This window comes from Leucopleurus acutus, assembly GCF_964270905.1.
Source record: "Leucopleurus acutus genome assembly, chromosome: 2".
In the NCBI taxonomy this organism is placed as follows: Eukaryota; Metazoa; Chordata; class Mammalia; order Artiodactyla; family Delphinidae; genus Leucopleurus; species Leucopleurus acutus.
This window is the reverse complement of record NC_139143.1, coordinates 125,809,371-125,832,598: the sequence shown is the minus strand read 5'-3', so window position 1 is coordinate 125,832,598 and position 23,228 is coordinate 125,809,371. Positions and strand designations below refer to the sequence as shown.

The 23,228-nt window shown below is 34.9% G+C and overlaps 1 protein-coding gene across 3 annotated transcripts in view; it reads right to left on the bottom strand.

Moving 5' to 3' along the window:
- The window catches only part of ZZZ3 (zinc finger ZZ-type containing 3), a 99,694-nt gene that overhangs the window by 42,992 nt on the left and 33,474 nt on the right, over nt 1–23,228 (bottom strand). The window contains exons 2-4 of one of the 3 annotated variants that reach the window (XM_082832740.1): nt 14,657–14,790; nt 12,890–13,043; nt 6,269–7,824 (exon numbers count right to left, since the gene is read on the bottom strand). In XM_082832740.1, the coding sequence (XP_082688866.1) occupies nt 6,269–7,773 (1,505 nt within the window). In that variant the 5' untranslated portion in view covers nt 7,774–7,824; nt 12,890–13,043; nt 14,657–14,790. Of the gene's footprint in view, nt 1–6,268; nt 7,825–12,889; nt 14,791–23,228 lie in introns of all 3 variants that reach the window. The other 2 variants (XM_082832742.1, XM_082832741.1) reach the window with 2 other exon arrangements.

Below are 23,228 nucleotides of genomic sequence, written 5' to 3'. Positions count from 1 at the left end.
AGAGTCTTTGGCTTGAACATAAAGCTGTACATATAAAACATGAGATTCCACAGGACCAAGCAAAGAGTAACTACCAGTATTCTCATGAGGCTAGCTAGAGTCATTAGGGTTTCAACTAGCCAGAGTAAAGACCTTTTTAAAAGAGACACCAGAAAGGCCATGGCATAGAAGTGAGGCTAAACTAGATCTAGAGCACAGGCTACTCTGGACTTCCCCCTAACAGAGCTAAAAGTATAAGCCTTATTAAGACCAAGCTTATTATCAAGTAAATTAACTGCCTGTCAGATCAAATTTCAACACTTTTTAAAGAAAGAACAAAATCCAGACAGTCAACAACATATTTACAATGTCTACCACACAAATATTACTAGATATGTGAAAATAAAATCATAACACACTACAGAGAATTCTATCTACTGAGAGAACCCTGAACAAATTACTCAGTCTCCTCTCATCCCTTTACAAATTTCCCTCTGTTAAAATCAGAAATTAAAGAGACAAGTAGAAGCAGCTTTCCATAATAATGCAAAGGAAATGTGGTAGAGAGATTCCGCTAAAGTAAGAGGGAGGAAGGGAGGAGGGTGGGGAGGAGTAGAACAGTCACAGACAGATCTTCCCACTTATTACTGTACATTATAATACCTGATGACGTTCATCATCAAAGAAACAGTATATATGGTATAGGCTACTAATACGTAAAAATACAACATTTTTAGCCTACTATAAAAATTTACAAAAATAAAGCTCCTGCAACTAAAGGCTAAGCTTCAATCAGTCTCAAATAAATGATAATTATTTTAGATAGGTTTTATTTCTAATGAGTATTTATTGCCATGTATAAAGAAACAACTATTGTTTATTCAAAATTTAGATACCTGGTAACTTACATAAGACACAGCCTCCAAATCAGAGAGGAAGCAAACAAGAAAACCCACAATTAAAAAAAAAAAATTTCATGAACTAATGCTCATTTACTAATTCAAAAAGAAATTTCTCAGTGCATCTCTTAAAAATCATGAGACAATTCTTATAAGCTTGGTTATTCTTGGTTTCCAAGTTGAAAGAAAACTGAAAGCAATTAGAAGGGAAGGCTGAATTATTAGAAAGTAAGTACCATCACAGCACAAGTGACTAATGAAAGTCAACAAAAATTAAGAAAATCATAAGAAGCCAGAGAACTTAGAAAAGAAGCCACATTCTAAGAGCATAAAAAGCGGAGAAGCCCAAATCATTTAACACAGGTGAAAACAGACCTTCTGGCAGTGATGCCAGAAAAAGTATCACCACATAACCCCTGCCAGCAAAGATGACCCTAAATCAAAAAGAACAGATTAAATTACACTCGAGTATAAATATAGTTCAGTCACAGGCAGATAGTTACTTTTGGAAACCATTGACATTAGTTGAAATAAAAGATGTTGGTATTCAAAGGAAAAAACAAAGAATTCACTGAATATTTTGACTAGTCAATGGCTTACTCCACTTCAACCCAAAATTTTATACTTAGGACACTTATCTCCCTCCTCCCATTAATCTTTGTGTCAAACTACTGGGGCCAATCTGGCTCTTGTATTCCACAGTGTTTTCCCATGAGTTTTCCCTAGTAACTTTTGACTTTAATATACCTAATTGCATTCTAAACTACCCTCCATAAAGTATTTTTTGCACATTATCCAAATCCTCTATGTAAAGTCAAGTTGTAGCTGTAATTTTATTTCCCCAGTTTACTGTACATGGAAGTTATCCTTCACAGACACACTAACAAAATGTTCTTCAAAATAATGAACACGGGCTTCCCTGGTGGCACAGGTTAAGAATTCTCCTGCCGATGCAGGGGACACGGGTTCGAGCCCTGGTCCGGGAAGATCCCACATGCCGTGGAGTAACTAAGCCCACGAGCCACAACTACTGAGCCTGCGCTCTAGAGCCCACAAGCCATGACTACTGAAGCCCCAAGCGCCTAGAGCCCGCACTCTGCAACAAGTGAAGCCACCACAATGAGAAGCCTGCGGACCGCAACGAAGAGAAGCCCCCACTCGCTGCAACTAGAGAAAACCCGCACACAGCAACGAAGACCCAACGCAGCCAAAAATAAATAAAATTTATTTTTTTAAAAAAATGAACATGAAAGTATTTCATTCAATAAACAGGTTACTTACCTATAAGGCTGATTCTCTGACAGATAAAACCAAATAATTATGATTACAATTACAGAGCTTAAACTTGGGCTAACAAATTTTGAAAACTGGGTATCCAAGATCTGCTCCATTAGAGTCCTCAACCTAGAAATCCCAAAAGTCCATGGAATAAATCTTTATTGGATCAGGGAACCTAGTTCAGACTATCAACTGAAAGACAGAAGTTCTAACCCCATTTCTACCCAGAATTCATCATACTTTAAGTAAATAACCTTGATTATGAGTTAGGAAACAGAGACTGCCACCTATGCTGTCTATTTCCAAGTAGTTGTGGGTGTCAAATGAGAAACCAGATGAAATTACTTTGTAAATTATGAAACAGTACAAATGTAAAATTATTTTATCCAGGGCCGGATTTCAACTCTAGTGCTTTCTAAGCAAAATCCATCCCTAGTCTTGGAGTTTTCTGGCCCTTTGAAAGAAATTACCTTGACAAACAATAAAAGTAGTCTCATAGGAAGTAGTGAATCTAGAAGAATTGATGAGGATTTTCCTATGTAGCTTCTGAAACTGAAGAAGTATCAAATGATTCCTCATAAGCACTGTGCAACAGAAGGACATATAATTATTTAGTGCATTAATGTTTTCAGAGAATCAAGTTTGAAACTACAATTCTTATAATATTCCTTAATATGATTTGAAAACAAGATTTTTACCTGAACACTACATGAGCAACACTCTTAGATGAGCAATAACTATCTTACTCTTATGCTTTCATTATCTAGAAACTTACAAATCAATATCAACATTAGCAATATTATCAATGAGTTAAATCATTTGTAAGACCTCAAAAATCTAGAAACCCTAAATCTGACTTTCCACCCTCTATCTGTTCATAAAAGCTTTCATGAAGCTATCCAAGGCCCTTCAAGTACAAATTTATTTAAGTATTCTTGTACAATGAGAATTCAGAGGCAACTGACCAAATCACATTTTTATTTGAAAATTTATTTTCCAGTGACTGCCTTGTGAATTGGAAGGAAAGCTCTGAACATTAAATCCCAGGACCTGAAATCTTCCATATCTTCTCTCCCTAGAACCAGAACTTCAAAATTTAGAGGTCAGTTTCAGTGTCTCTGATTCAAAATCAGCAAAAGGTCCATTCTCAAACAGAAAGAGCAATCCACAGTTTTAAGCACATGATCTCAGTTAGTCCAGCTATTTAGGCCAAAAAGAGAGTCATTAGGTATTATCTACCACTTTAACAGACTCTATCAACCTAGAAGATGAGAGTGTCTTGAGCTGAAGTATATTTCTTTTTGATTCCCCACCCCCTAATCTTTAAGAAGGCATATTGTAGTAAAATACTCCACAGCTGGAATCACACCAGAGAAGAAGATACTCTTCAGTCCCTTGATCACAGTGGAGTTCTCCATTTGGATAAATAAATACATAAAAGCACCTATGGGTTTATATGCTGGAGAAGAGGGATGGTATCTAGAGAGGAAACAGGGCAAGCACCCAAAACATCTGTAGGCTCATTTCTCTGGCCTATGGCCTAATTACCATGAATCGGGTCTAAGTCTAGGACTCGACATAGAATATCTTTTCAAACATTTAGAAGTGATTAGATGACCTTGTATATGATATCCCTGTAAACAAGATGGATAAATTATAGGATGAATGCTAGGACAGAAGGTTGCTGATTAATTAATGTTAATTCAAAGAACTGTAACTGGAACAAAGAGCTATGGCCTCCTGGCTCCAGACAAAGAGCTACGTCACACTCAGTGTCTTCTATTCATAATATATTTTCTAAACTGGCCATCAGGAAGTACTCATTCCCTAGTGGTGGAGATCTGTGTGTGCAGGAGGACAATAATCCATCTACCCCAAGTGGTTTTTTTTCTTCTTTCTTTCTTTCCCCAAAGTACCTTTTAACATTTTCCAACTGCCAGAAATTTATTTGAGAATTAAAAGCACTAGACAGGTATCATGATGCTATTTTCACCAATGACAATTTGGGTAAAAAGAGTCAAAACATTTTCTCTAACCATCTCCTGGTTCTAGATAGGAACAGGGATTTTACTGGAAGAGATTACATGTGATATGATCAAACACCTCATCCCAATTTTTCTTAAATTATCTTTAACGAAGATGCTAATCAAGATGCTCCCTCTCCATCCCACTTCTGCTGATCTGCTTCCTTTGGGGGAAAAAAAAGTTAAAAGTGAAAGGTCAAAGGTGCTATTTTCAAAAGATTTGGAAAAAGCAAAAAAGCAAGAAGGAATCAATTCTGTTGCCCAAAGTCACCCAACAAGGCACTAATTTAACTTGAGAACACTGTCCTAATAAAGCAACTATCATCCAAATTCCAAAGTACTCTGTATATCCTAAGGAACCCATGAAACTATTGTTCTCATTCTCAAAGGTTTAGGAATATGCACCTTACTCTTCAAATGTTATGGCCACTATCTTTAGAGAATCATTTTATAGGAACATCATTCTTCAGAATCACCAGAAGAGCTCTTACCAAAAAAGTAACATAATGTACTAATGGGAAAATATTTTCCATGATTAATAACCAGTTGACCCTTAATAAGAGAGTACCTCTTTTGCCAAAGAAACAATAAAAAGCAAAGAATAGAATAGAGTATCATTTTGTAAATATGCATACTTCCAGACTTTTCGGTATTTCCCCCAAGACACATGCTCTGCTTCCTAGTGCCTGCAGGAAAAAACTCTACTTTTGAAAAGTGATACATGATACTAATGGTAAGAACTCAATTTATCTCAAATTGAAAAAACTTCATTTATGAATTTTTTTCATCTCAAACTGGACTTCAAACATTTCAAATACATGAAAATGCTAACAGTTCCACAAAATAAGTAAAATGCTCAGATAAAATGATCTATGAAACACAATATTAAAATGCTGTTTATAAAGAAAACAGAAGAAAATTTTCAGAAAAGAGACCTATGCTAAAAGGCCACCATGTTATCATGTACAAATCTAAACTATCTATAATGCATGGCAAAAGATTATTATATTCTACAAGGCAGGATTTGATACTTTCATCCAATATATAGCAGGATCTGACAGCTGCCACAACAAAAACATTAAAAAGGTTCCTCAAATAAGTATTTTTACAGTTTATATAATCTGATTGTGATATTTATTCAAAAGCCTACTCTGTAAAAGTAAACGTGATTAAGTCTATCTTTTACTATTGCTGATCATGATATTTATGATAAGCACTTTTGTTAACAGTTCCTTTCACGATTTAGACATAGCTCCAATTCATTTGTTATTGCCCAGAATACTGTAAAGAAAATCTAAGCAAAATCGTGATAAATCTGGACATGGAATTCTTTATTTTAAAAAGTACCTTTATCACAAAGGTTGAGAACAGATAGTATTTTAAGATACAGTCTCCCCTTATAATTTAGAATCAGGAAAATAAAGAAATCTGTCTCAAATGCTTTATGTAAACTATAGAGCAGACTTAACTCTTGCTAATAAGCTAATTACAACATACAACTAGCTGTCACAGTATTAACAGTAATATCTACTTCTCTACATCACAAAAGTCAAAGATGATGCATGAAGCACATTGTTTAAATCAAAAGTTTTAATTGGAAATTAGATGTAAATAACTAAGATAAATGTAGATTTGTAGCCTGCCAGATTTCCCTTATTTGGATGATGTTTATTCACTCATTAATTGTTCTACATTATGTGGACACCATATACACTTCATAAAGCTCTACAAGTGTACTGTGATAACTAAAGATGTTTCTATTTTATAAATTAACTCAAATAATATAAAACTTATTAAAAAATAAAAACACCATCGACCATGTTTCCACATGTCTTTTCTAATTTGAGATGTGTGAAATCTTAAAACTAGAAAACCATATCACCATTGAGAAGGCTAATAAAGCTGGATGTTAGTCTTTTTTTTGGAAAATTTTTTTTTAAGAGTTGAGAATATCATTGTGTTAAACCCAAAATTTCAGCTAAAGCATTAATTTTAGCTGTAATAAAAATGCTATAGACATTATGAATAAATGAAAACTTGGGGAATAATAAACAAAGCAGAATTCATGGTTACCATATTTACACATACTCTTTGTTGTGTTTCAGTGCCACATGATCTGATTCAAAGTAATAAACATCAGGATCATCATCTTCCTCTTCTGTAATGTGCGGATTGGCACTCTCTTTGGCAGATGGCAAATGTCCAATATTGAGTCTTGCCTCTGAGGATGGCTTACTTAGTCCTTCACTCCCATAATTTTCAGAGTCACAACATATGCCTTTTTCATTGTGAGAAATTTCATCGGGATTTGTGACAGACTGACTTATATTATCACTAACAGGTGCATTTGTTTCACTGGGATTAAGATTATTCTCCTCAAGTTGTCCATTTTCTCTGCAAGGAGAACTGTTTTTAGTGGGACTACCTCTGGTAGGGGCCGCCCTCCGGGGTGAAGTTCTCAGAGTATACCGATGTTCTTGAGGTTCTGATAAAGACATCATTTGAGCCGAAATACAGTCTAGAACAGAAGATGGTTCTGGTTCTCCGGAGACTGGCATACTCTCAAGACTTGTGTCCAGGGCGTTATTGGTGTTTTCATTACACTGCTCTTTTGAGGCACTGCTATCTCCCACCACATCTACTTCCTCCTCAGAATCCCTTAAAGATGAATGAATTTCAGAAAAGGGGCCTGTAGCTGGCTCAGTAGTCAGCTGATTAACATGTTCCACAGGCAGGCAGGCAGTTACTATTTTGTGGTCCTCCAACTTGACCTGCACTTCTGAATTTGTGCAAGGCACGTTATGGTCTATATAACTGTCCTCCTTCCTACTACCAAGGAACATTGAAGTGTGGGTATCCGAATCCCCATTTTCAGCTACTGATTTCTCCTGCAACACATAGGAACCAGTGCTATTTTGTTTAGTGTTCCCATCGGACTGACAGTCATCACAGTTTACAACAGCTGAATCACTGTCATCAACACCATTGACAGCCAAATAGCCCGTGATTTCTTCAACTACTGTAGAATTAAGTGGCCCTTCCTCACTGACATTCACCTTTTTAATTTCCCTTTTCTCACAATCATCCAGTATAAGACATCGACAAGCTCGTTTAGTCCCTTGAAAATCTGCATCATTGTCCACTACTGTACTCCTCTGTTCTACTGACTCCTTGTCTGATTTTATAGGTGAATCTTCTTCTGAACTGTTCGGTGCTTCAGATCTAAGACAACGCTTAATTCTTTTTAAAACTGGTGAAACAGGTTCTGTTTGCCTTCTTTCACAATTTTCTACAGACTGCCTTTCTATGTTATCTTTTTCTGAAGAAGGAAGTCCTCTTTTCCTAGGGCTTACCCATGACTCTCGAGTACTCTGCTGTTTTATATCAGTAGTTCTTCCATTATTATTTCCTTTCTGAATTTGCACAGGCTCTGGTCTCTTCTTTGGTGATCTTGATCGTACTTGAGAATGAGAAGAGATTTCTTCAGGATGAGCAATGCTACGATTCCTTAAAGTTCTACCACAAAAAGATTCATCCAAGCCGTTTAACCCCACTGTTGATCTTGTAACACGAGTAGATCGGGAAGCAGCCATACTATGGCAAGTCCCTACAATACGGTCATCATGATCCACTCATTGGGAAACCTTCAAAAACGTAAACAAAATAATGAGAAAAAGGTAATAGTTAATACACCTAAAACAAAAGTATAAAGCTATAACTTTTTAATCCATGTATAGCCATATTAAATTTTGTGATATAATTATTTTATTAACATTTCCAAAAGTGATAATATTAGCTAATAATTATATGGCACTTAATACATTCCAGGAATCGTTCTATATGCTTTACATACGTTAACTCACTTAAGTCTAATAACAATTAGAATAAGTGCTTATTATCATTCCTACTTCATAAATGAGGAGATTGAGGCACATACAGTTTAAGTAATCTGTCCGAATTCACACAGCTAGTAAACTGCTGGGCAGGGCCCTAGATTCCACGCTCTTAACCTTCCTCGCTATGTATCTACCTCTCAGATATACAGGGGCAAAGCGCCCAGAAAGATCTCTCTCAAAGAAAGGACTTCATCTTGGTTATTAAAATAATAATCTTGAATTTATATAGCAGCTATCATATAAACTATCCCAATCACTTCTCATGTTTTCTCAACACTTCTGGGAGGTAAAAAGACAGGCTCTGCTCTTTTTAATTCACTCTTACTAAAATGAGTTTCAGGTCAAATTCTTTGATAACAAACCACATGGCATCCAAAAAAATTTGGCTGCAGTAGAATTTTTTATAACTAAGCAGATGAACAGAAATCGCAGTAGAATTTTTTATAACTAAGCAGATGAACAGAAATCACAACCGTAGCTTATACTTGCCAAGAGCAATACAGAGCAAAGCCAAGCCACCCTAGTCTCTAGAAGTAGAGCCACAAATTAGCAAGTGAAAGGAAGTATTCTAAAGAGGATAGAAGAAAAAGGGAAAGAAGCACACTGCCGAACAAATATTACATTTAAGAAATCAGGAATACACATATAACCCCATCCTTTCCTTCTTTGAACTCCTGAGTATATGTGTATGCCACAGTATTAATGCATGTTGAGGAGATGAGCAGGCTTTCTGGTGTGGATGCTTTGGTGCTTCTATAATACAAATGAGAGGGAAACTGAAAACTGCCCTGATTGATCCATTTGTATAAACTGAGCGATTCAGTGATTATTTTCCAAGGTTCTCCCAACAAGCAGAATTAAAGGAGCTGTTAAAATTTCAAGTCTCCATTCTTCTGCTCCTCCTCTATTTAGCTTTCAAAAGGTACTTTGCCACTTCACTGCCTGACTTCAAATGGGGTGCAGGATGGACAGAGAAAAGAGGCCAGTAATGGTCGTAGTACAAAGCTGCACAGGAACCTCTTCCCTCATCCCTTTTGCCAGCTTTCCCACAAGCTCACTCTCCTATAACCCTCCTAATGCCATTCTACCCCTCTCCCCACAAATCAAATACAATCTCTCCTTTGCCTCAACTTAGAAGTATCTAACAGTTGGAAAGGTTATTAAGAGCTACAGAAGATACAGCAACACGGTATCACATACAAAAAGAAGAAACTGCCTTCTTGTTCCTGCCTGCTGACAAAATGAATAAAGTGAAGAAGTATCCTGTAAAATATGTAAGTCAGTTGAATTTAGTTTTGTTTCAGAGTATGGCATACTTCTAAATTTTTAATTAACAATTTTTTAAAACCTTACAAGACTCACAAAATCAGCCCTGGGATTAAAGTGTGAAAATTCTTTCTAGAGAATTCCATAGCAATCACATGAACAGTAAGTATGGAACATTGATCAGAACTTAAAAATAATGCTTTTCAAAGTAAACTTTTACTCTTTTGGGACTCATTAGTCAGACCTGATGTATAATTCTCTTCTGTTAAAATCTTCTTATCAAGATTACAGTCTATTTTTATTCACAGGTAATAAACAGTGAATGACCCATAAACATCCACTTTTAATTACAAAACTTTAAGTTAAACTTCAGATGATGTTTCAAAAGAGCACAAACTAAAAAATATTAAAATCAATGTATTTGTTTCATGTATCCAAATCTGAAGCCTTCAAATTTGAAGATTACAGATTTTTAAATATTAAATACCTATGTAAATATAACAAACATAAGCTAATTTTATAAACTTTATTTATAAAACCTAATGCAAATATCTTTAATGCCAATTTGATTATATTCATGATTTATGGTTCAAAAATAATATTGGCAATAGTAATATTTTATAAACACACACACAAAAAACTGTTTATCTTTATTTTTAAAAATATGATGCCAATCGAGGGCATATAAACTTCAAATGACTCTGGTAACAGGCATTCCTAGACCTTTTCTCTCCACACCAACCCAAATGAGAGCAAAATTTCTGCCTTATCATTATTAATGAAGTAATCCTATTATTCGTAGTACCCAAAACTACTAACAAAGAATATATATATATCATTATAAAACACCACCTATAATGAGGGTCTGTTTTATTTCTGCACCATTCCAGTGATCAATCAAAACACTGATCAACATGAAATATTAAAACTTTTTTCATTTCTTTTGCTCCCTAAAAATATTTTTATTCCGTTCACAACTACAATGAAGTCCAAGTTTTAGAGTTCTCAAACCCTATGCTATTGGGCCATATTTTATATGAAACTGTTTTGTGATAAGAACCCTTGTGGTACCTCAAACTCTTGCAACTCAAAGTGTGGCCTGAACACCTGAAACTAACACAACATTGTAAATAGACTATACTCCAATAAAAAGTAAAAAAAATAATAATAATAAAGAAACCAATAGGATATTTTGTATAGAAATTTGGTGACTCATATTTACTGTCCTTAAAGTAAAGTATAAAAGTCTTAAAAAAAAAAAAAAAAGTGTGGCCTGAGAACTAGCGCCATGGACATCTACTGGAAGCTTGTTACAAATGCAGAATATCAGGCCCTGCCTTAGACCTCCCAATTAATTTGATTCCCAGGTCATTAAATGTCTCTATTAGGGTTTGAGAAGCAGTGCCTTAGACCACTGCATCCAGACAGTAGTCTATTAAAATATATCAAGTTTCACACTAAATTAGACCATTATAACATATCCTTTAATTATTTATTTGATCCTAATAATAAAAAATTTATAAATAAAACCATTATCCCTTTGGCTAAGGAAGCACCAAATAGAGGACTATAAAAATCTCTTGCCTGAAATTAACATATTACATATACTTAAGGTATTAAATTGGTTAAAATTCTGAAGATTAGAGTTAAGTGAAATTTCAACACTCTTCCTTCTAATGATTTTTTTCTTCTGTTCTAACCTTTTTCTTCATTATCTTTTCTATTTTTGAATAAGCATTTATAAAGACACATATTTTCTGTAGTTATCTGATAAACTGAGTGCAAAATTCAATTACCGAAAAGACAGACTAACAATGTTCCAATTATCTCAACCAAGTCTCAACATTGTTTTGCCATGCTGTGTAAAGTATTATAGACTAAAAGCAGTTGTCTTCCTCATTTTAGCTGCATAACACAAGAGTTACTAAAGAAATTTAGTGAAGAGGTTTGGAGTACAAAATTATATTCCAGCCAAAAATTAGGTTGCTAAAGGAAGAGAAAAAAACTCATTTACAAACAAAGTATCTCAGAAAATACCCCTGCTAGTTAAGTAAATAGTTAACATGGTTTAAACATTAGCCAGCACCCAACTAGAACTGGTAATTCAATCACTCTAGTTTTAGAATTAAGGGAAACTGTTAGTTAACAGATTCATATGGGCAAAACCCAATCTAGCAACTAGAATGACGTTTTTCCTATGTTACCCACAAACTAATGAATATGGCATTTTCCACAATAGAGGGAAGAGAATATAATCAATCACTAGAATTCCTCTCTTCCCCACCTTCGTGAGTTTTCATTCTATTGCAGGACATATCTCAGAAGGAGAGTCAACCAAATTTTACCCTGTCCATTCACATTAAGGCCCAAATCCTACCTATAATTCAATGTCTCACCCATTTATTTACTGCTGAACTACCCTCTCCCAAATTTGAATCTACTTGTAGGATCTAATTATAGGATTCTCAAATATAATTATAGGATTCTGAAACGCTCTCTGAAACAGTATCAGCTATGTTTCAGATCATAAATTTCCAGCCCCTGTGATCACATCTGTACCACTGTTTCAGTGACTGAAAGTAAAATGGTCCACCTAATGAAACACTACTCCAGCTATCTATCACCTTTACTTTAGAAATCTCAAAAGATATTTCAAAGACACTGCCTGTAAGCTTTTCTTTCCACTATAATTACTGAAGTAGTATGGTTTATTTTGGGAATTGAAGGACTGGCAATCCTTCATTAACATCAATGTTCTAGCTGATATTTATTTAGTTTTAGTAAGTGAACAATTTTTAGGAACTGGTCATGATACCATGTAGACAAACCAAAGTGAAAGGCAAAAAGAACAAGAGCAATTGCGAAGTGTTACCAATGATTCTTTTTCTATTTGTCTAGAACATAAACAGGAACTGTTTAATAACGGTTTAGGGACTATCCTTGTCATACAATTCTTTTAAGACAAATTTCTTCGCTGAGCAATTACCACTATTATCTATAATGTCAAAAGTATCTATAAGGTTAAAAGAAGGAGAGTGAGACCTGGGGACCTATCTATGTAATTCAACTTAAGGTTCTTAATATCAGTCTCTTTGAACCCTGGGAACTCTATTACATACTACCTTGATCCCCTGTTTAAAGGGATCTCTTCTTTCTTCCCCATTCAGAGAGGGGCGAGGGGGTAGGCAGAGAGACATAGATATAGAGAGAGCTGAATGAATATACACTTAAAAAGACAAGTGGGGAGAAAGAGAAGTCAAGGAATTTCATACTACCCTTGAATCAAAAATACCTAGAGTGTCAAAGAAAGGTATAATGCTCTAGAGATTCCAATGTACTTTAAGTCACTTCATTTATCCCTTGTTGGAAAAATATATCATCCCTACGCCATTCCCTATAGCTCTGCGCTCCTATGAACAGCTACCCAGACTGCACAATTTTCCATGCACCGAAGGAAGTATAGAAAAATAACAAGCCTCCTCTCCTTAATTACAGGCAAACAAACAGACTATAGTTGTCTTCACTACTACAAAACTAAATAACTTACCTGTATAACCAAAGATCTATCATTGTGGAAATATTATCTCTTTTCCTTATATCCTGAAGGAGTTGGAGCTATGATCTAGAATAGAGCTTAAGCATCATGGTTTCAGACTCTCAGCTTCAGCCATGGAGAATACTAGAACTTCCTAAATTCCTTTCTTTAAAAATAAAATAATAAAAAAAAAGAATTAAAGAATCAAATTAACTTATGCTAAAATATTTTAGTAACATCTTTGGTCATTCTTGTTAGCTTTGTAGCCTCAGATATATCAAGAAACTGGAAAAGGATTTTTAGAAACCAACAAAAACAAACCAAAAAGAGCTTGAAACATACTAAATCTTTACAACAACTCAGTATTATTTTGAGTCAAAATGTAACTCAGTTCTTTTCTAGAGTCTAAGGCAATATTGTTTTGAGGTGACCCAAAGACTGCCCTTGATAAGAAGATTTCTCATACGGAATTTATAATCTCTTACTCTTATTCTAGAGGCCTTCCCAAAGTTTGGCTTTCAGGTATTTAAAACTAGAAACTGAACAACAAAATTAATTTAGATTATGTACAACAAAGAATCAACCAAGTCTTCTGCAATATATATACACTATAACTTTGGTTATATAAAGTGCTACAAGACTTTACAAAGGGAAATTTTTTATAAAGGGAAATTTCTATTATTTTTGGCATATGGATTTTCAACAAAAACAAAAACATAAGGATTTTCTGGCTTTAGTACCCAGTTGGCCAGATATTTTAATTAATCTAATTATAATCCATTTCTTGGACAGTATGGCTAATTACAGTTTTACTTTATAATAATGTATTATGATATCCTTTTCAGAGAATCTGGATAAATGGGTTACTATGAGTGCCCATCCAAAAACAAGGAGGAACACCAGGAAAAAGACTAACGATGTTCATGATGGAAACTGTCACTTTATTATAAACATAAAACTAGATACTCTAGAAGTGACACTATTTTTGGTAAAAGATTGCAACTTAAAAACTAATGCAAAAAAATTTTTTAAATAAAAACTGATGCAATTATCAAGCTTTGTAAACTAGATTTACTGCCTAGAAAAAATAAATAGATTACAGTTTAAGTCAGCAAGAGGGCAACAAGGCTAATATCTAATATCTATAGATGCAACCTCTCCCAGATATGTCTTCTAAATTCTTGAAAAGCACAAGGTAGGAAAATTGTCTAAATAAAATTATTTAATACTACATTAAAAAATGTTCTAAATTAACATGAGGAGGGTGCACAGTGAAAAATGGTCCTACAAAAAAGTAACCCTTGACTTGAAACTTCACTCTTCTTATAACATTCGAATTGCCAACGCCTTTGTACTCAGCCCTGAAATCCTTTCACAAACATGGTAAAGCATTATACTGTATGGTGTATGGAGATGGTAGCAAACAACAGAGCCAAAGAGGATCCACAGTTTAGGATGTGTCTCTGAGTATCCGCTGGCACGCCCATTCCAGCGCTCTATCAAGTTCCAATCAGTCACGTTACTATCCTATTTGGGTAGGGTTTGCTGTTGAAACATCATCCATTATGATATTTGCCAGGCAAGGAGATCTGCAACAGTTATTTTCACAGAAGAACTGATACTTACAGCTGAGTCCTACCAGTATTAAGATAAACAGGATCATGCAGATGATTAGGCAGATTAGGCTTCTTAAAAGCCTAATACAGTGAAAAGGAAACTTCAATTACTTCTACTAACTAAAGCCCACTTGGCCTTAATTAAGATTACATTTTTTCTTACCTTTTTAAAAAGTGTTTCGCCTAGTATTTGATTCCCAAGCGTCTGCATTTATCTGTCATCACTGTTAATGTCCATGTTACACTGTGACTTCAGGTATTACTTATTTATATGGTTGTACTAGCACAACTTGATATCTGTGAAGGGAAACCACAATATAGTCACTATGGATGTGTTACTGTTTACAGATTTGTGGATAAAACTGATAATATTTCTTAACACACCACACACTGCATTTTCTAATAAATTTCACAAATAATTCCTTATATTTAGCTACAAAATATGTTACTTTTTAGCAGCTAAGATGATTTGTTAACACTCTTACAAATGCTTCTCACAGTACCCACATAAAATATTTCAAATTTAATTCTAAATTAAAATTCTTACAAGTTTTAGAGCTTCTTAGATTCCTTTTCTGACTACCAATGTAGACATACAGATATATCTGTAATTTCTCAGACATTAATAGAAAAGTACTTTTTTGTGTTTTATAACAGTATTAGGGAATAAATCTAGAAGCTTAAGAATGCAGTAAAAAAGATCATGACTTTCCCCTAAATGTGACTTTAAAACATTCTATGTCTTTTAAAGTAACATTTTTGTCTTGGTTAGATTATCCCTCTGTGACTAATCTGACCACGTTATTTTGAATATAAATAGAAAATAAATGTGACAAAATAAGTGAAGAAACAAATCAAGATGTAGCTGTACAAACGTTCCTTAAAAAAAAGTAACCTTCTTAAAAACATACACATGGTTGTAGGTTACAAGTCTGAGAAACACATCAATGTGCTTACAATGATAATGAAAAGCATTATATAAAACTTTAAGTCATTTCTACCCATTTATTATTGGAAAAATAAGCTTAAAAAAAGTCATATGTATGTCAAAGAAATCTATCAATGGCATTCTAAAATGATTCAGCATGGTGTACCATCCCAAATTCCAAAATCTGCACAGAAAATACAGATAGCCTTACATCTGTTTTGTGGATAAAATTTGTTACTGGAGTTGTCAACCTGACAGATGTTCTCAGTGAAAAGTTTCACTAAAGTACAGTAGAAAACTAACATAATATCAATTATATTTAAACTTTTTTTAATTGGAGGAAAAAAAAATAGACAGCGATTAAGAAATACTAATATCTATCCTCAAACACTTCATTCCTATTATTTGTTTTCTTTTTTTTTTTCCCCCGCCACTCCACACATCTTGTGGGATCCTAGTTCCCCGACCAGGGATTGAACCTGGGTCCCCTGCAGTGGAAGCACAGAGTCCTAACCACTGGACTGTCAGTGCATTACCTCATTTGTTTTCAAACGTTAAAAAAGACTTTAGGAAATGCCAAAAAAAGTTAATACAGATCTAGGTATTCCTAAATTTAAAAGTTGATATAAATTCTCTTGTAACAAGCAAGGAGTTAAAATAGTCAAAACTCTTCTTATATTCCCTTCATAGCAGTCTTCATTTCATTCACTATACATTTCATATTTAAGATTCTGCACAAATACTATATGCTTTCTGGAGCAGAAAAGCTACTTAGAATTGTGACAAGCTACAATAATTTTTAAATGTGAACTATTTAAATATATAACTTACTTCCAGAAGTTTAAAAAACTTAGCTACTTTGTCTTTTGAAACGCATACAAAATAGAAAACAAACCATTTAAATCCCATTCCTAAGGGCTTATTTATTCTTTGCCACAGAGCTTTGCTTGTTTTCACGTACTAACAAAATTCATTGACTATTCAAGAATTCCAAAAGCAAATCCAGAAACCAATCTTGACTGAAAAGAATTACTTTTCCTACCATTTGCAGTCTAACACTAGTACTACTGTGTTAAACAGATTACGGATCTCAGATTCATGGCACGTATGAAATCACTTCAAAAGACTACAGAAAATCTCACTAGAAAATATATCAGTTCTACTAATATAGCAAAGTTATAAGCCACACAACATACTATAAAAGTAAAACAGTGACATCCAAGCTAAATGCAATCTAAATTATAAGACACTGAATTTTTTTTTTTAGTTTTATAAGACCTTGGGGATAAAAACTTAGAACAAAGGTTATAATATAGATTTATATCTCACACCCAATTCTTCAGTTGTTACAAGAAAAATACTGAACACATGCACTGCAGTACACTATGGCTTTAAGTGATTTTAAAAGAAAACAGAGAGAGGGACATTCAAAGCTGGTTGTAAAAAGCATTAAGATAATGGTCAAAGACAAAAATACTTTTTCTAGACAATTAAGTTTATCACAGTTACTTGCTATAGAGAGCTGAACCGAATTTTCACTTGGTACAAAGTATGACCAAGAAGATCACACTTTCCTGGCTCCCTAAATTGTTTGTAACCACAGATGCAATGTCTTGGATGCCTCCTACAGATTTCAGAGATAAGCCTATTACATAGTCAACAGAAAGGAATAGAAAGAGCATCAGATTTGGTGGAAGGAGAAGGAAATATGATTCTCTACCCACCATCAATAATAACTGTTTGACCAAGAGAAAACCACTTTGCACTTCTGCATTTCATTTCTTCACCTATAAAACAGGAGACATAATACCTGCCGACTACATCTCAGGGTTACTATGAAGTTCAGTAAGATTATACCTGCAAAGCAGGCAAACTTTAGTGTGCCTAGGAAATTCCTAGAACTAACTGCCCCAGAAATTCAGATTCAGCAGTTCTGGACATGCACACATAAATCTTTATTTTTAATTAACCACTTCAGGTCATTCCAATGTAGGGATCCCCCAAAGATGAGGCTCATCCTTTGAAAAAAAAAATTCCATCACTTTCTTCTGAAACTTTAGTGTTTGTAAGCATTACCCTAGGGGCTTATTTAAAATACAAATTTTTAAACCTCATCCTTAGAAATTCAGATTCAATAAAGGTGGGGCAGGACACAGAATCTTCATTTTTATCAAACACACTACAGGTGACTGAGATGTAAATGGCTCATGACCCATCCTTTTACAAACCCTGAACTAGATTCTTCCCCATACACGTTTCTCAAATCGTTCCCCACCTCTCTAGTGTCATCCATGACTAACATTAGGCCTTCATCACTTCTCACTTGAACTAACCCACATGACTTATAATTGGTCCCTCTACTTTAAGTCTTGTCCCTTACAAATGCATGGTCTACAGCGGGGTCTAAAGCGCACATTTCTGTCACTCTCTTATCTAAAACTTCCAAGGGACTTCCGCTTCTGGCCAAGACAGGGTAACAGAGATGAGATTTAGGTTCCTATCCGAAACAACTAAAAATCTGGGCAAAATATATGAAAATGTTTTTCAGACACTGGAAACCAGACAATATAGGAGAGTGATCGATGAAAGAGAAGAAACAAATAAAGCAAAGCCCCAGCTTCCTGCTTGGAGAGTTTCCAAGCTTCAGAGTGAGGAGGGTGATCCCAGGCAAAGCAGTCTCCCTGATTTAAGAAAATGAAGCACAGAGTCTGGGGAGACCCAAGTAGCTAAGGTTCCCAGAACACTTGTACCAGAGAGGAGGCAGCTTCAGAGAGAGCAAGTAAGACCTCAGGAGATCTGCTGAGATCCTCCTCAAGTCTTGAGCTGAGCACTGATCAGTATATGCAGTGTATCCAAGGCCTGGAAAACCACTCTTACCCATAGCCAGGGGTATGCTAGAAAATGTGTAACAACCAAGGGCAGTTGGTGGTTTATAGTTCCTGGTTTGCAGGGTTACCAATGACTCTCGTGTGAATACTCCTACCCATGGCCAATTTCAAGCTATCAAGGAATAACACTGAGTGCAAAGATGGGAAGAGATACATGATAACACATTAAACATTACAGAATATTTCTAAAATAGTGATATAATAAATTACCACCAAAGCATCAAAATAGTAATAAGTAATAATATAATTTGCAAGTAATGAGTTTTGAGTATTTATCACCTTTATTCTTAATATAACTGATTTAACTATAAGTGTATATAATTTAATTCTATTAAGAATTAAGCCAGCTCACAAACTTCCCAATATTTTGAAAACTGGCCCTCACAAGCTCTAGTATACCACTGCCCGTGGCTCACACAGGGCCAGGAATAGTTTGTATACCTATCAGCTAGAGTAGAAAAACTCATAATTCATAAGACATCAAGTACAGTGCTCAGGAGGGCATTGCTTCAGTAGTGGGACAAAATGAGCTCTAGACTAAAGATTGCTCTAGTCCCACCTAACAAAGATTAAAAGCAGGCCCCAAAAGAATAAATCCATTTGCAAGGAACTTAACTGTATCCCAGAAAAAAACTCAAAAATATTTATAGGAATACAAAAACGTCTAGCACCAAACAACGTAAAACTGACAATGCCTGGCATCTAATAAAAAATTACCAGACATGCTAAGAAACAGGAAGATACTACATATAATGAGAAAATCAATCAATTAAAAAGGACACATACATGAAAGATTTACTAGGCAGGAACATTAAATCAGTTATTATAACTGTTGTTAATACATTCAGAAAGATAAATGGAAAGGTTAAGCATGTTAGGTACAGATATGAAAGATATTTTTAAGAATTGATTCTTCTAGTAATGAAAAATGCTGGTTGGGATAAACAGCAGATTAGATACTGCAAAGAAAATGTCAATGAACATGAAAGCATAGCAACAGAAACTACAAAGTAAAGCACAGAGACAAACAAAACTGAATTAAAAAAGCATAAATGAGCTGTGAGACAACGTCAAGCGGCCTAGTAGATGGGTAACTGGAGTGCACAAAAGCAGAAAAAAATGTCTGAAAAAGTAATGGCCCCAAATTTTTCAAATTTGACGGAAATTATAAACACACAGATCACAGAGACTAAACCCCAAGCACAAGAAACATGAAGAAAAGCACAGCACATCATAAGCAAATTGCTTTAAATAAGTTAAAAAAAAAAAGAATATCTTAAAAGCAGATGGAGAAAAATGACACATTATATACACGGGAAGAATAAGATTGAAAGCAGACTATTCACTAGAAACAACACAAGACAGTGAAGTTTACCTTCATACTGAAAGAAACTATCAACTGATAATTCGATAGTTTTTGAAAGATATGTTCTCTAAGTTGAAATAAAGATGATTTCAAATGGTAAATGTTGGAAGATGCCATCACCAACAGAAATAAACTATAGGAAATGTTAGAGGACTTCCCTGGCGGTCCAGTGGTTAAGACTCTGCGCTTCCACTGCACGGGACGTGGGTTCGATCTCTGGTTAGGGAACTAAGATCCTGCATGCTGCGTGGCACAGCCCCCACCCACCCCCAAAAAATGTTAAAAGAAGTTCTTCAGGCAGAAGAAAAAAGATACTGGTTGGAACTCTGGATCTAACCAAATGAATGAAAAGCACCAGAAATGGAAAATGAGGGTAAATCTAAAAGAGTTTTCCCCTTAGTTGTTATATCTCTTTAAAAGATAACTGGGACTTCCCAGGTGGCGCAGTGGTTAAGAATCCCCTGCCAATGCCAGGGACACGGGTTCGAGCCCTGGGCCCGGAAGATCCCACATGCCTCGGAGCAACTAAGCCCATGCACCACAACTACTGAAGCCCGCACGCCTAGAGCCTGTGCTCCGCAACAAGAGAAGCCACCGCCAACTAGAGAAAGCCTGCACGCAGCAACAAAGACTCAATGCAGCCAAAAATGAATAAATAAATAAATAAATTTATTTATTTTTTAAAAAAAGATAATTGACTATTTAAAACAAAATAATACCAATATACTGTGAAGTTTATAACATGCACAGAAGTAAAAGGTAATAATAGCACAACAACCAGAAAGGCAATAGTAGCACAACAACCAGGAAGGTAATAATAGCACAACAACAACCTTACAACAATACAATGTTGTAAGGTTCTTATATTACATGTGAAGTGGTATAATATAATTTCAAGATACTCTGTGATAAGTTAAAGATGTAGACTATGAACCCTAAAAGCAATCACTTGCAAAAAAAAAAAAAAAAGATGATAGTTAATAAGCCAACAAAAGAAATAAAATAAAACATAAAAAAAAATACTAAATCCAAAAGAAGGCAGAAAGAGGGAAAAGAGAACAAAGACAATATAGGAAAAAATTTTAAACAATAGCAAGGTAGTAGGTTTAAACTTAACTACAGCTAATGTAAATGGTCTAAAATCAGTTTTAAAATAGTTATTTGGAAAAAGTTGCTTGGAAAGAATATCAATAAATTTTTAAAGATTCAAGTAATATAAATTAACCATGATGGAATTAAATTAGAAATCAATACTAAAAGTATATCTCAAAATCCCGAAATATCTCAAAATAAATAGCATGTTTCTAAATACCCCATGAGTCAAAGAAGAAAGAGAAATGAAGGGAGAAATTAGAAAATAGTGTAACTAAATGAAAATAAAAACACAACATATTAGCATCTGTGGGATGCAACAAAAGCAGCACTTAAAGGAAAATTTATAGCAGAAAACATTAGAAAAGAAATAAGAACTCAACATAACAACATCAACTTCCACCTTAAGAAACTAGGGAAAAAAAGAATAATATAACCCATATAAAAAAACAAAGGGAATAATAAAGAACAGAAACCAATGAAAACTGAAAACAGAAAAACAAACATCAATAAAACTGATAAATCTCTTGCCAGACTGATCAGGAAAAAAATATATAAATTATTAATATTAAGAAACAAGGAGGGACTTCCCTGGTGGTCCAGTGGTTAAGAATTCGCCTTCCAACGCAGGGGACGTGGGTTCGACCCTTGGTCGGGGAACTAAGATCTCACGTGCCGCGGGGCAACTGAGCTCATGAACCTCAACTAGAGAGCCTGTGTGCTGCAACTACAGAGCCCGTGCATTCTGGAGCCTGTGTGCCACAACTAGAGAGAAGCCCACATGCCACAACAAAAGATCCCACATGCCGCAACTAAGACCCGACACAACCAAATAAATAGATAAATTAAAAAAAAAAAAGAAGAAGTGGTATAACTGTAGATTCCGTATTTAGAAGATAATTATTCCAACAAGGGAACCAAGATAAATCAATGGGGGAAAAAATAATCTTCCCCAAAAATGGTGCTAACAAAAATGGAATATCCACATGCAAGAGAAAGTTGGACACCTATTTTTGCATTACATTCAAAAATTAACTAAAAATGAATCAAAGACCAATGTGTAGGAGCTAAAATTATAATATTCCTTGAAGAAATATAAATCCTTGTTACCCTGGATTAGACAATGGTTTCTTACATATAACCCTTAAAGCACAAGCAACCAAGGACAAATACTACGCGATTCCACTTATATGAGGTAACTAAAGTAGTCAAATTCATAGAGATAGAAAATACACTGGTGGTTTCCAGAGACTAGGGAAAGAGGGTAATGGAAAGTTATTGTTTAATGGATAGAGTTACAGTTTTACAAAACCAAATTAGTTCTAGAGGTGGATGATAGTGATGACTGCCCAACAATGTGAATGTACTTAATGCCATTAAAACTGTACACTTTAGGGACTTCCCTGGCGGCGCAGTGGTTAACAATCTGCCTGCCAATGGAGGGCACACGGGTTTGAGCCCTGGTCCAGGAAAATCCCACATGCCGCGGAGCAACCAAGGCCGAGAGCCACAACTACTGAGCCCGCGTGCCACAACTACTGAGGCCCATGCACCTGGAGCCCAAGCACCGCAATGAAGAGTAGCCCCCACTCACCGCAACTAGGAAAGCCTGCGCACAGCAACGAAGACCCAATGCGGCCAAAAAACAAAAACAAAACGGTACACTTTAAAAATGGTCAATTTTACGGACAAACACACACACACACACACACACACACACACACACACACATGAATATTAGCCACAAAAAGAATGAAATACTGCCATTTGCAGCAACATGGATAGACTTAGAGATTAGGCTTAGTGAAATAAGTCAGACAGGAAGACATATACTATATTATATCACTTACATGTGAAATCTAAAAAATAATACAAATGAATATATATGCAAAACAGACTCACAGATACAGAAAACAAACTTGTGGTTACCAAAAGGGAGAGGGAAGGGGGGAGGGACAAATTAGCAGTATGGGATTGATAGATACAAACTACTATAAAATAGATAAGCAACAAGGATATACCATACAGCACAGGGAATTATATACTTTAATCTTGTAATAACCTATAATAGAATATAATCTGCAAAAATACTGAATCACTATGCTTTATACCTGAAACTAACACAATAGTGTAAATCAACTATACTTCAATTTTTAAAATGGCCAATTTTATGTTATGGATATTCTACCACAATTTAAAAATTAAAACTAAAAAGAAAGAAGCAACCAAAGGAAAATACAGATAAACTGGAATCATCAAAATTTAAACCTTTGGTGCTTCTAAGAACTGTATCAAGATAACGAGACAAACCACAGAATGACAGAAAATATCTGTAAATCACTCATCTACAAAGAACCTTTACAACTAAACAAAAAGACAAGCAATCTAAAAAACGAGCAATGGACTTGAATACGTATTTCTGCAAAAAAGATGTACAAAAAGCCAATAAGCACATGAAAAG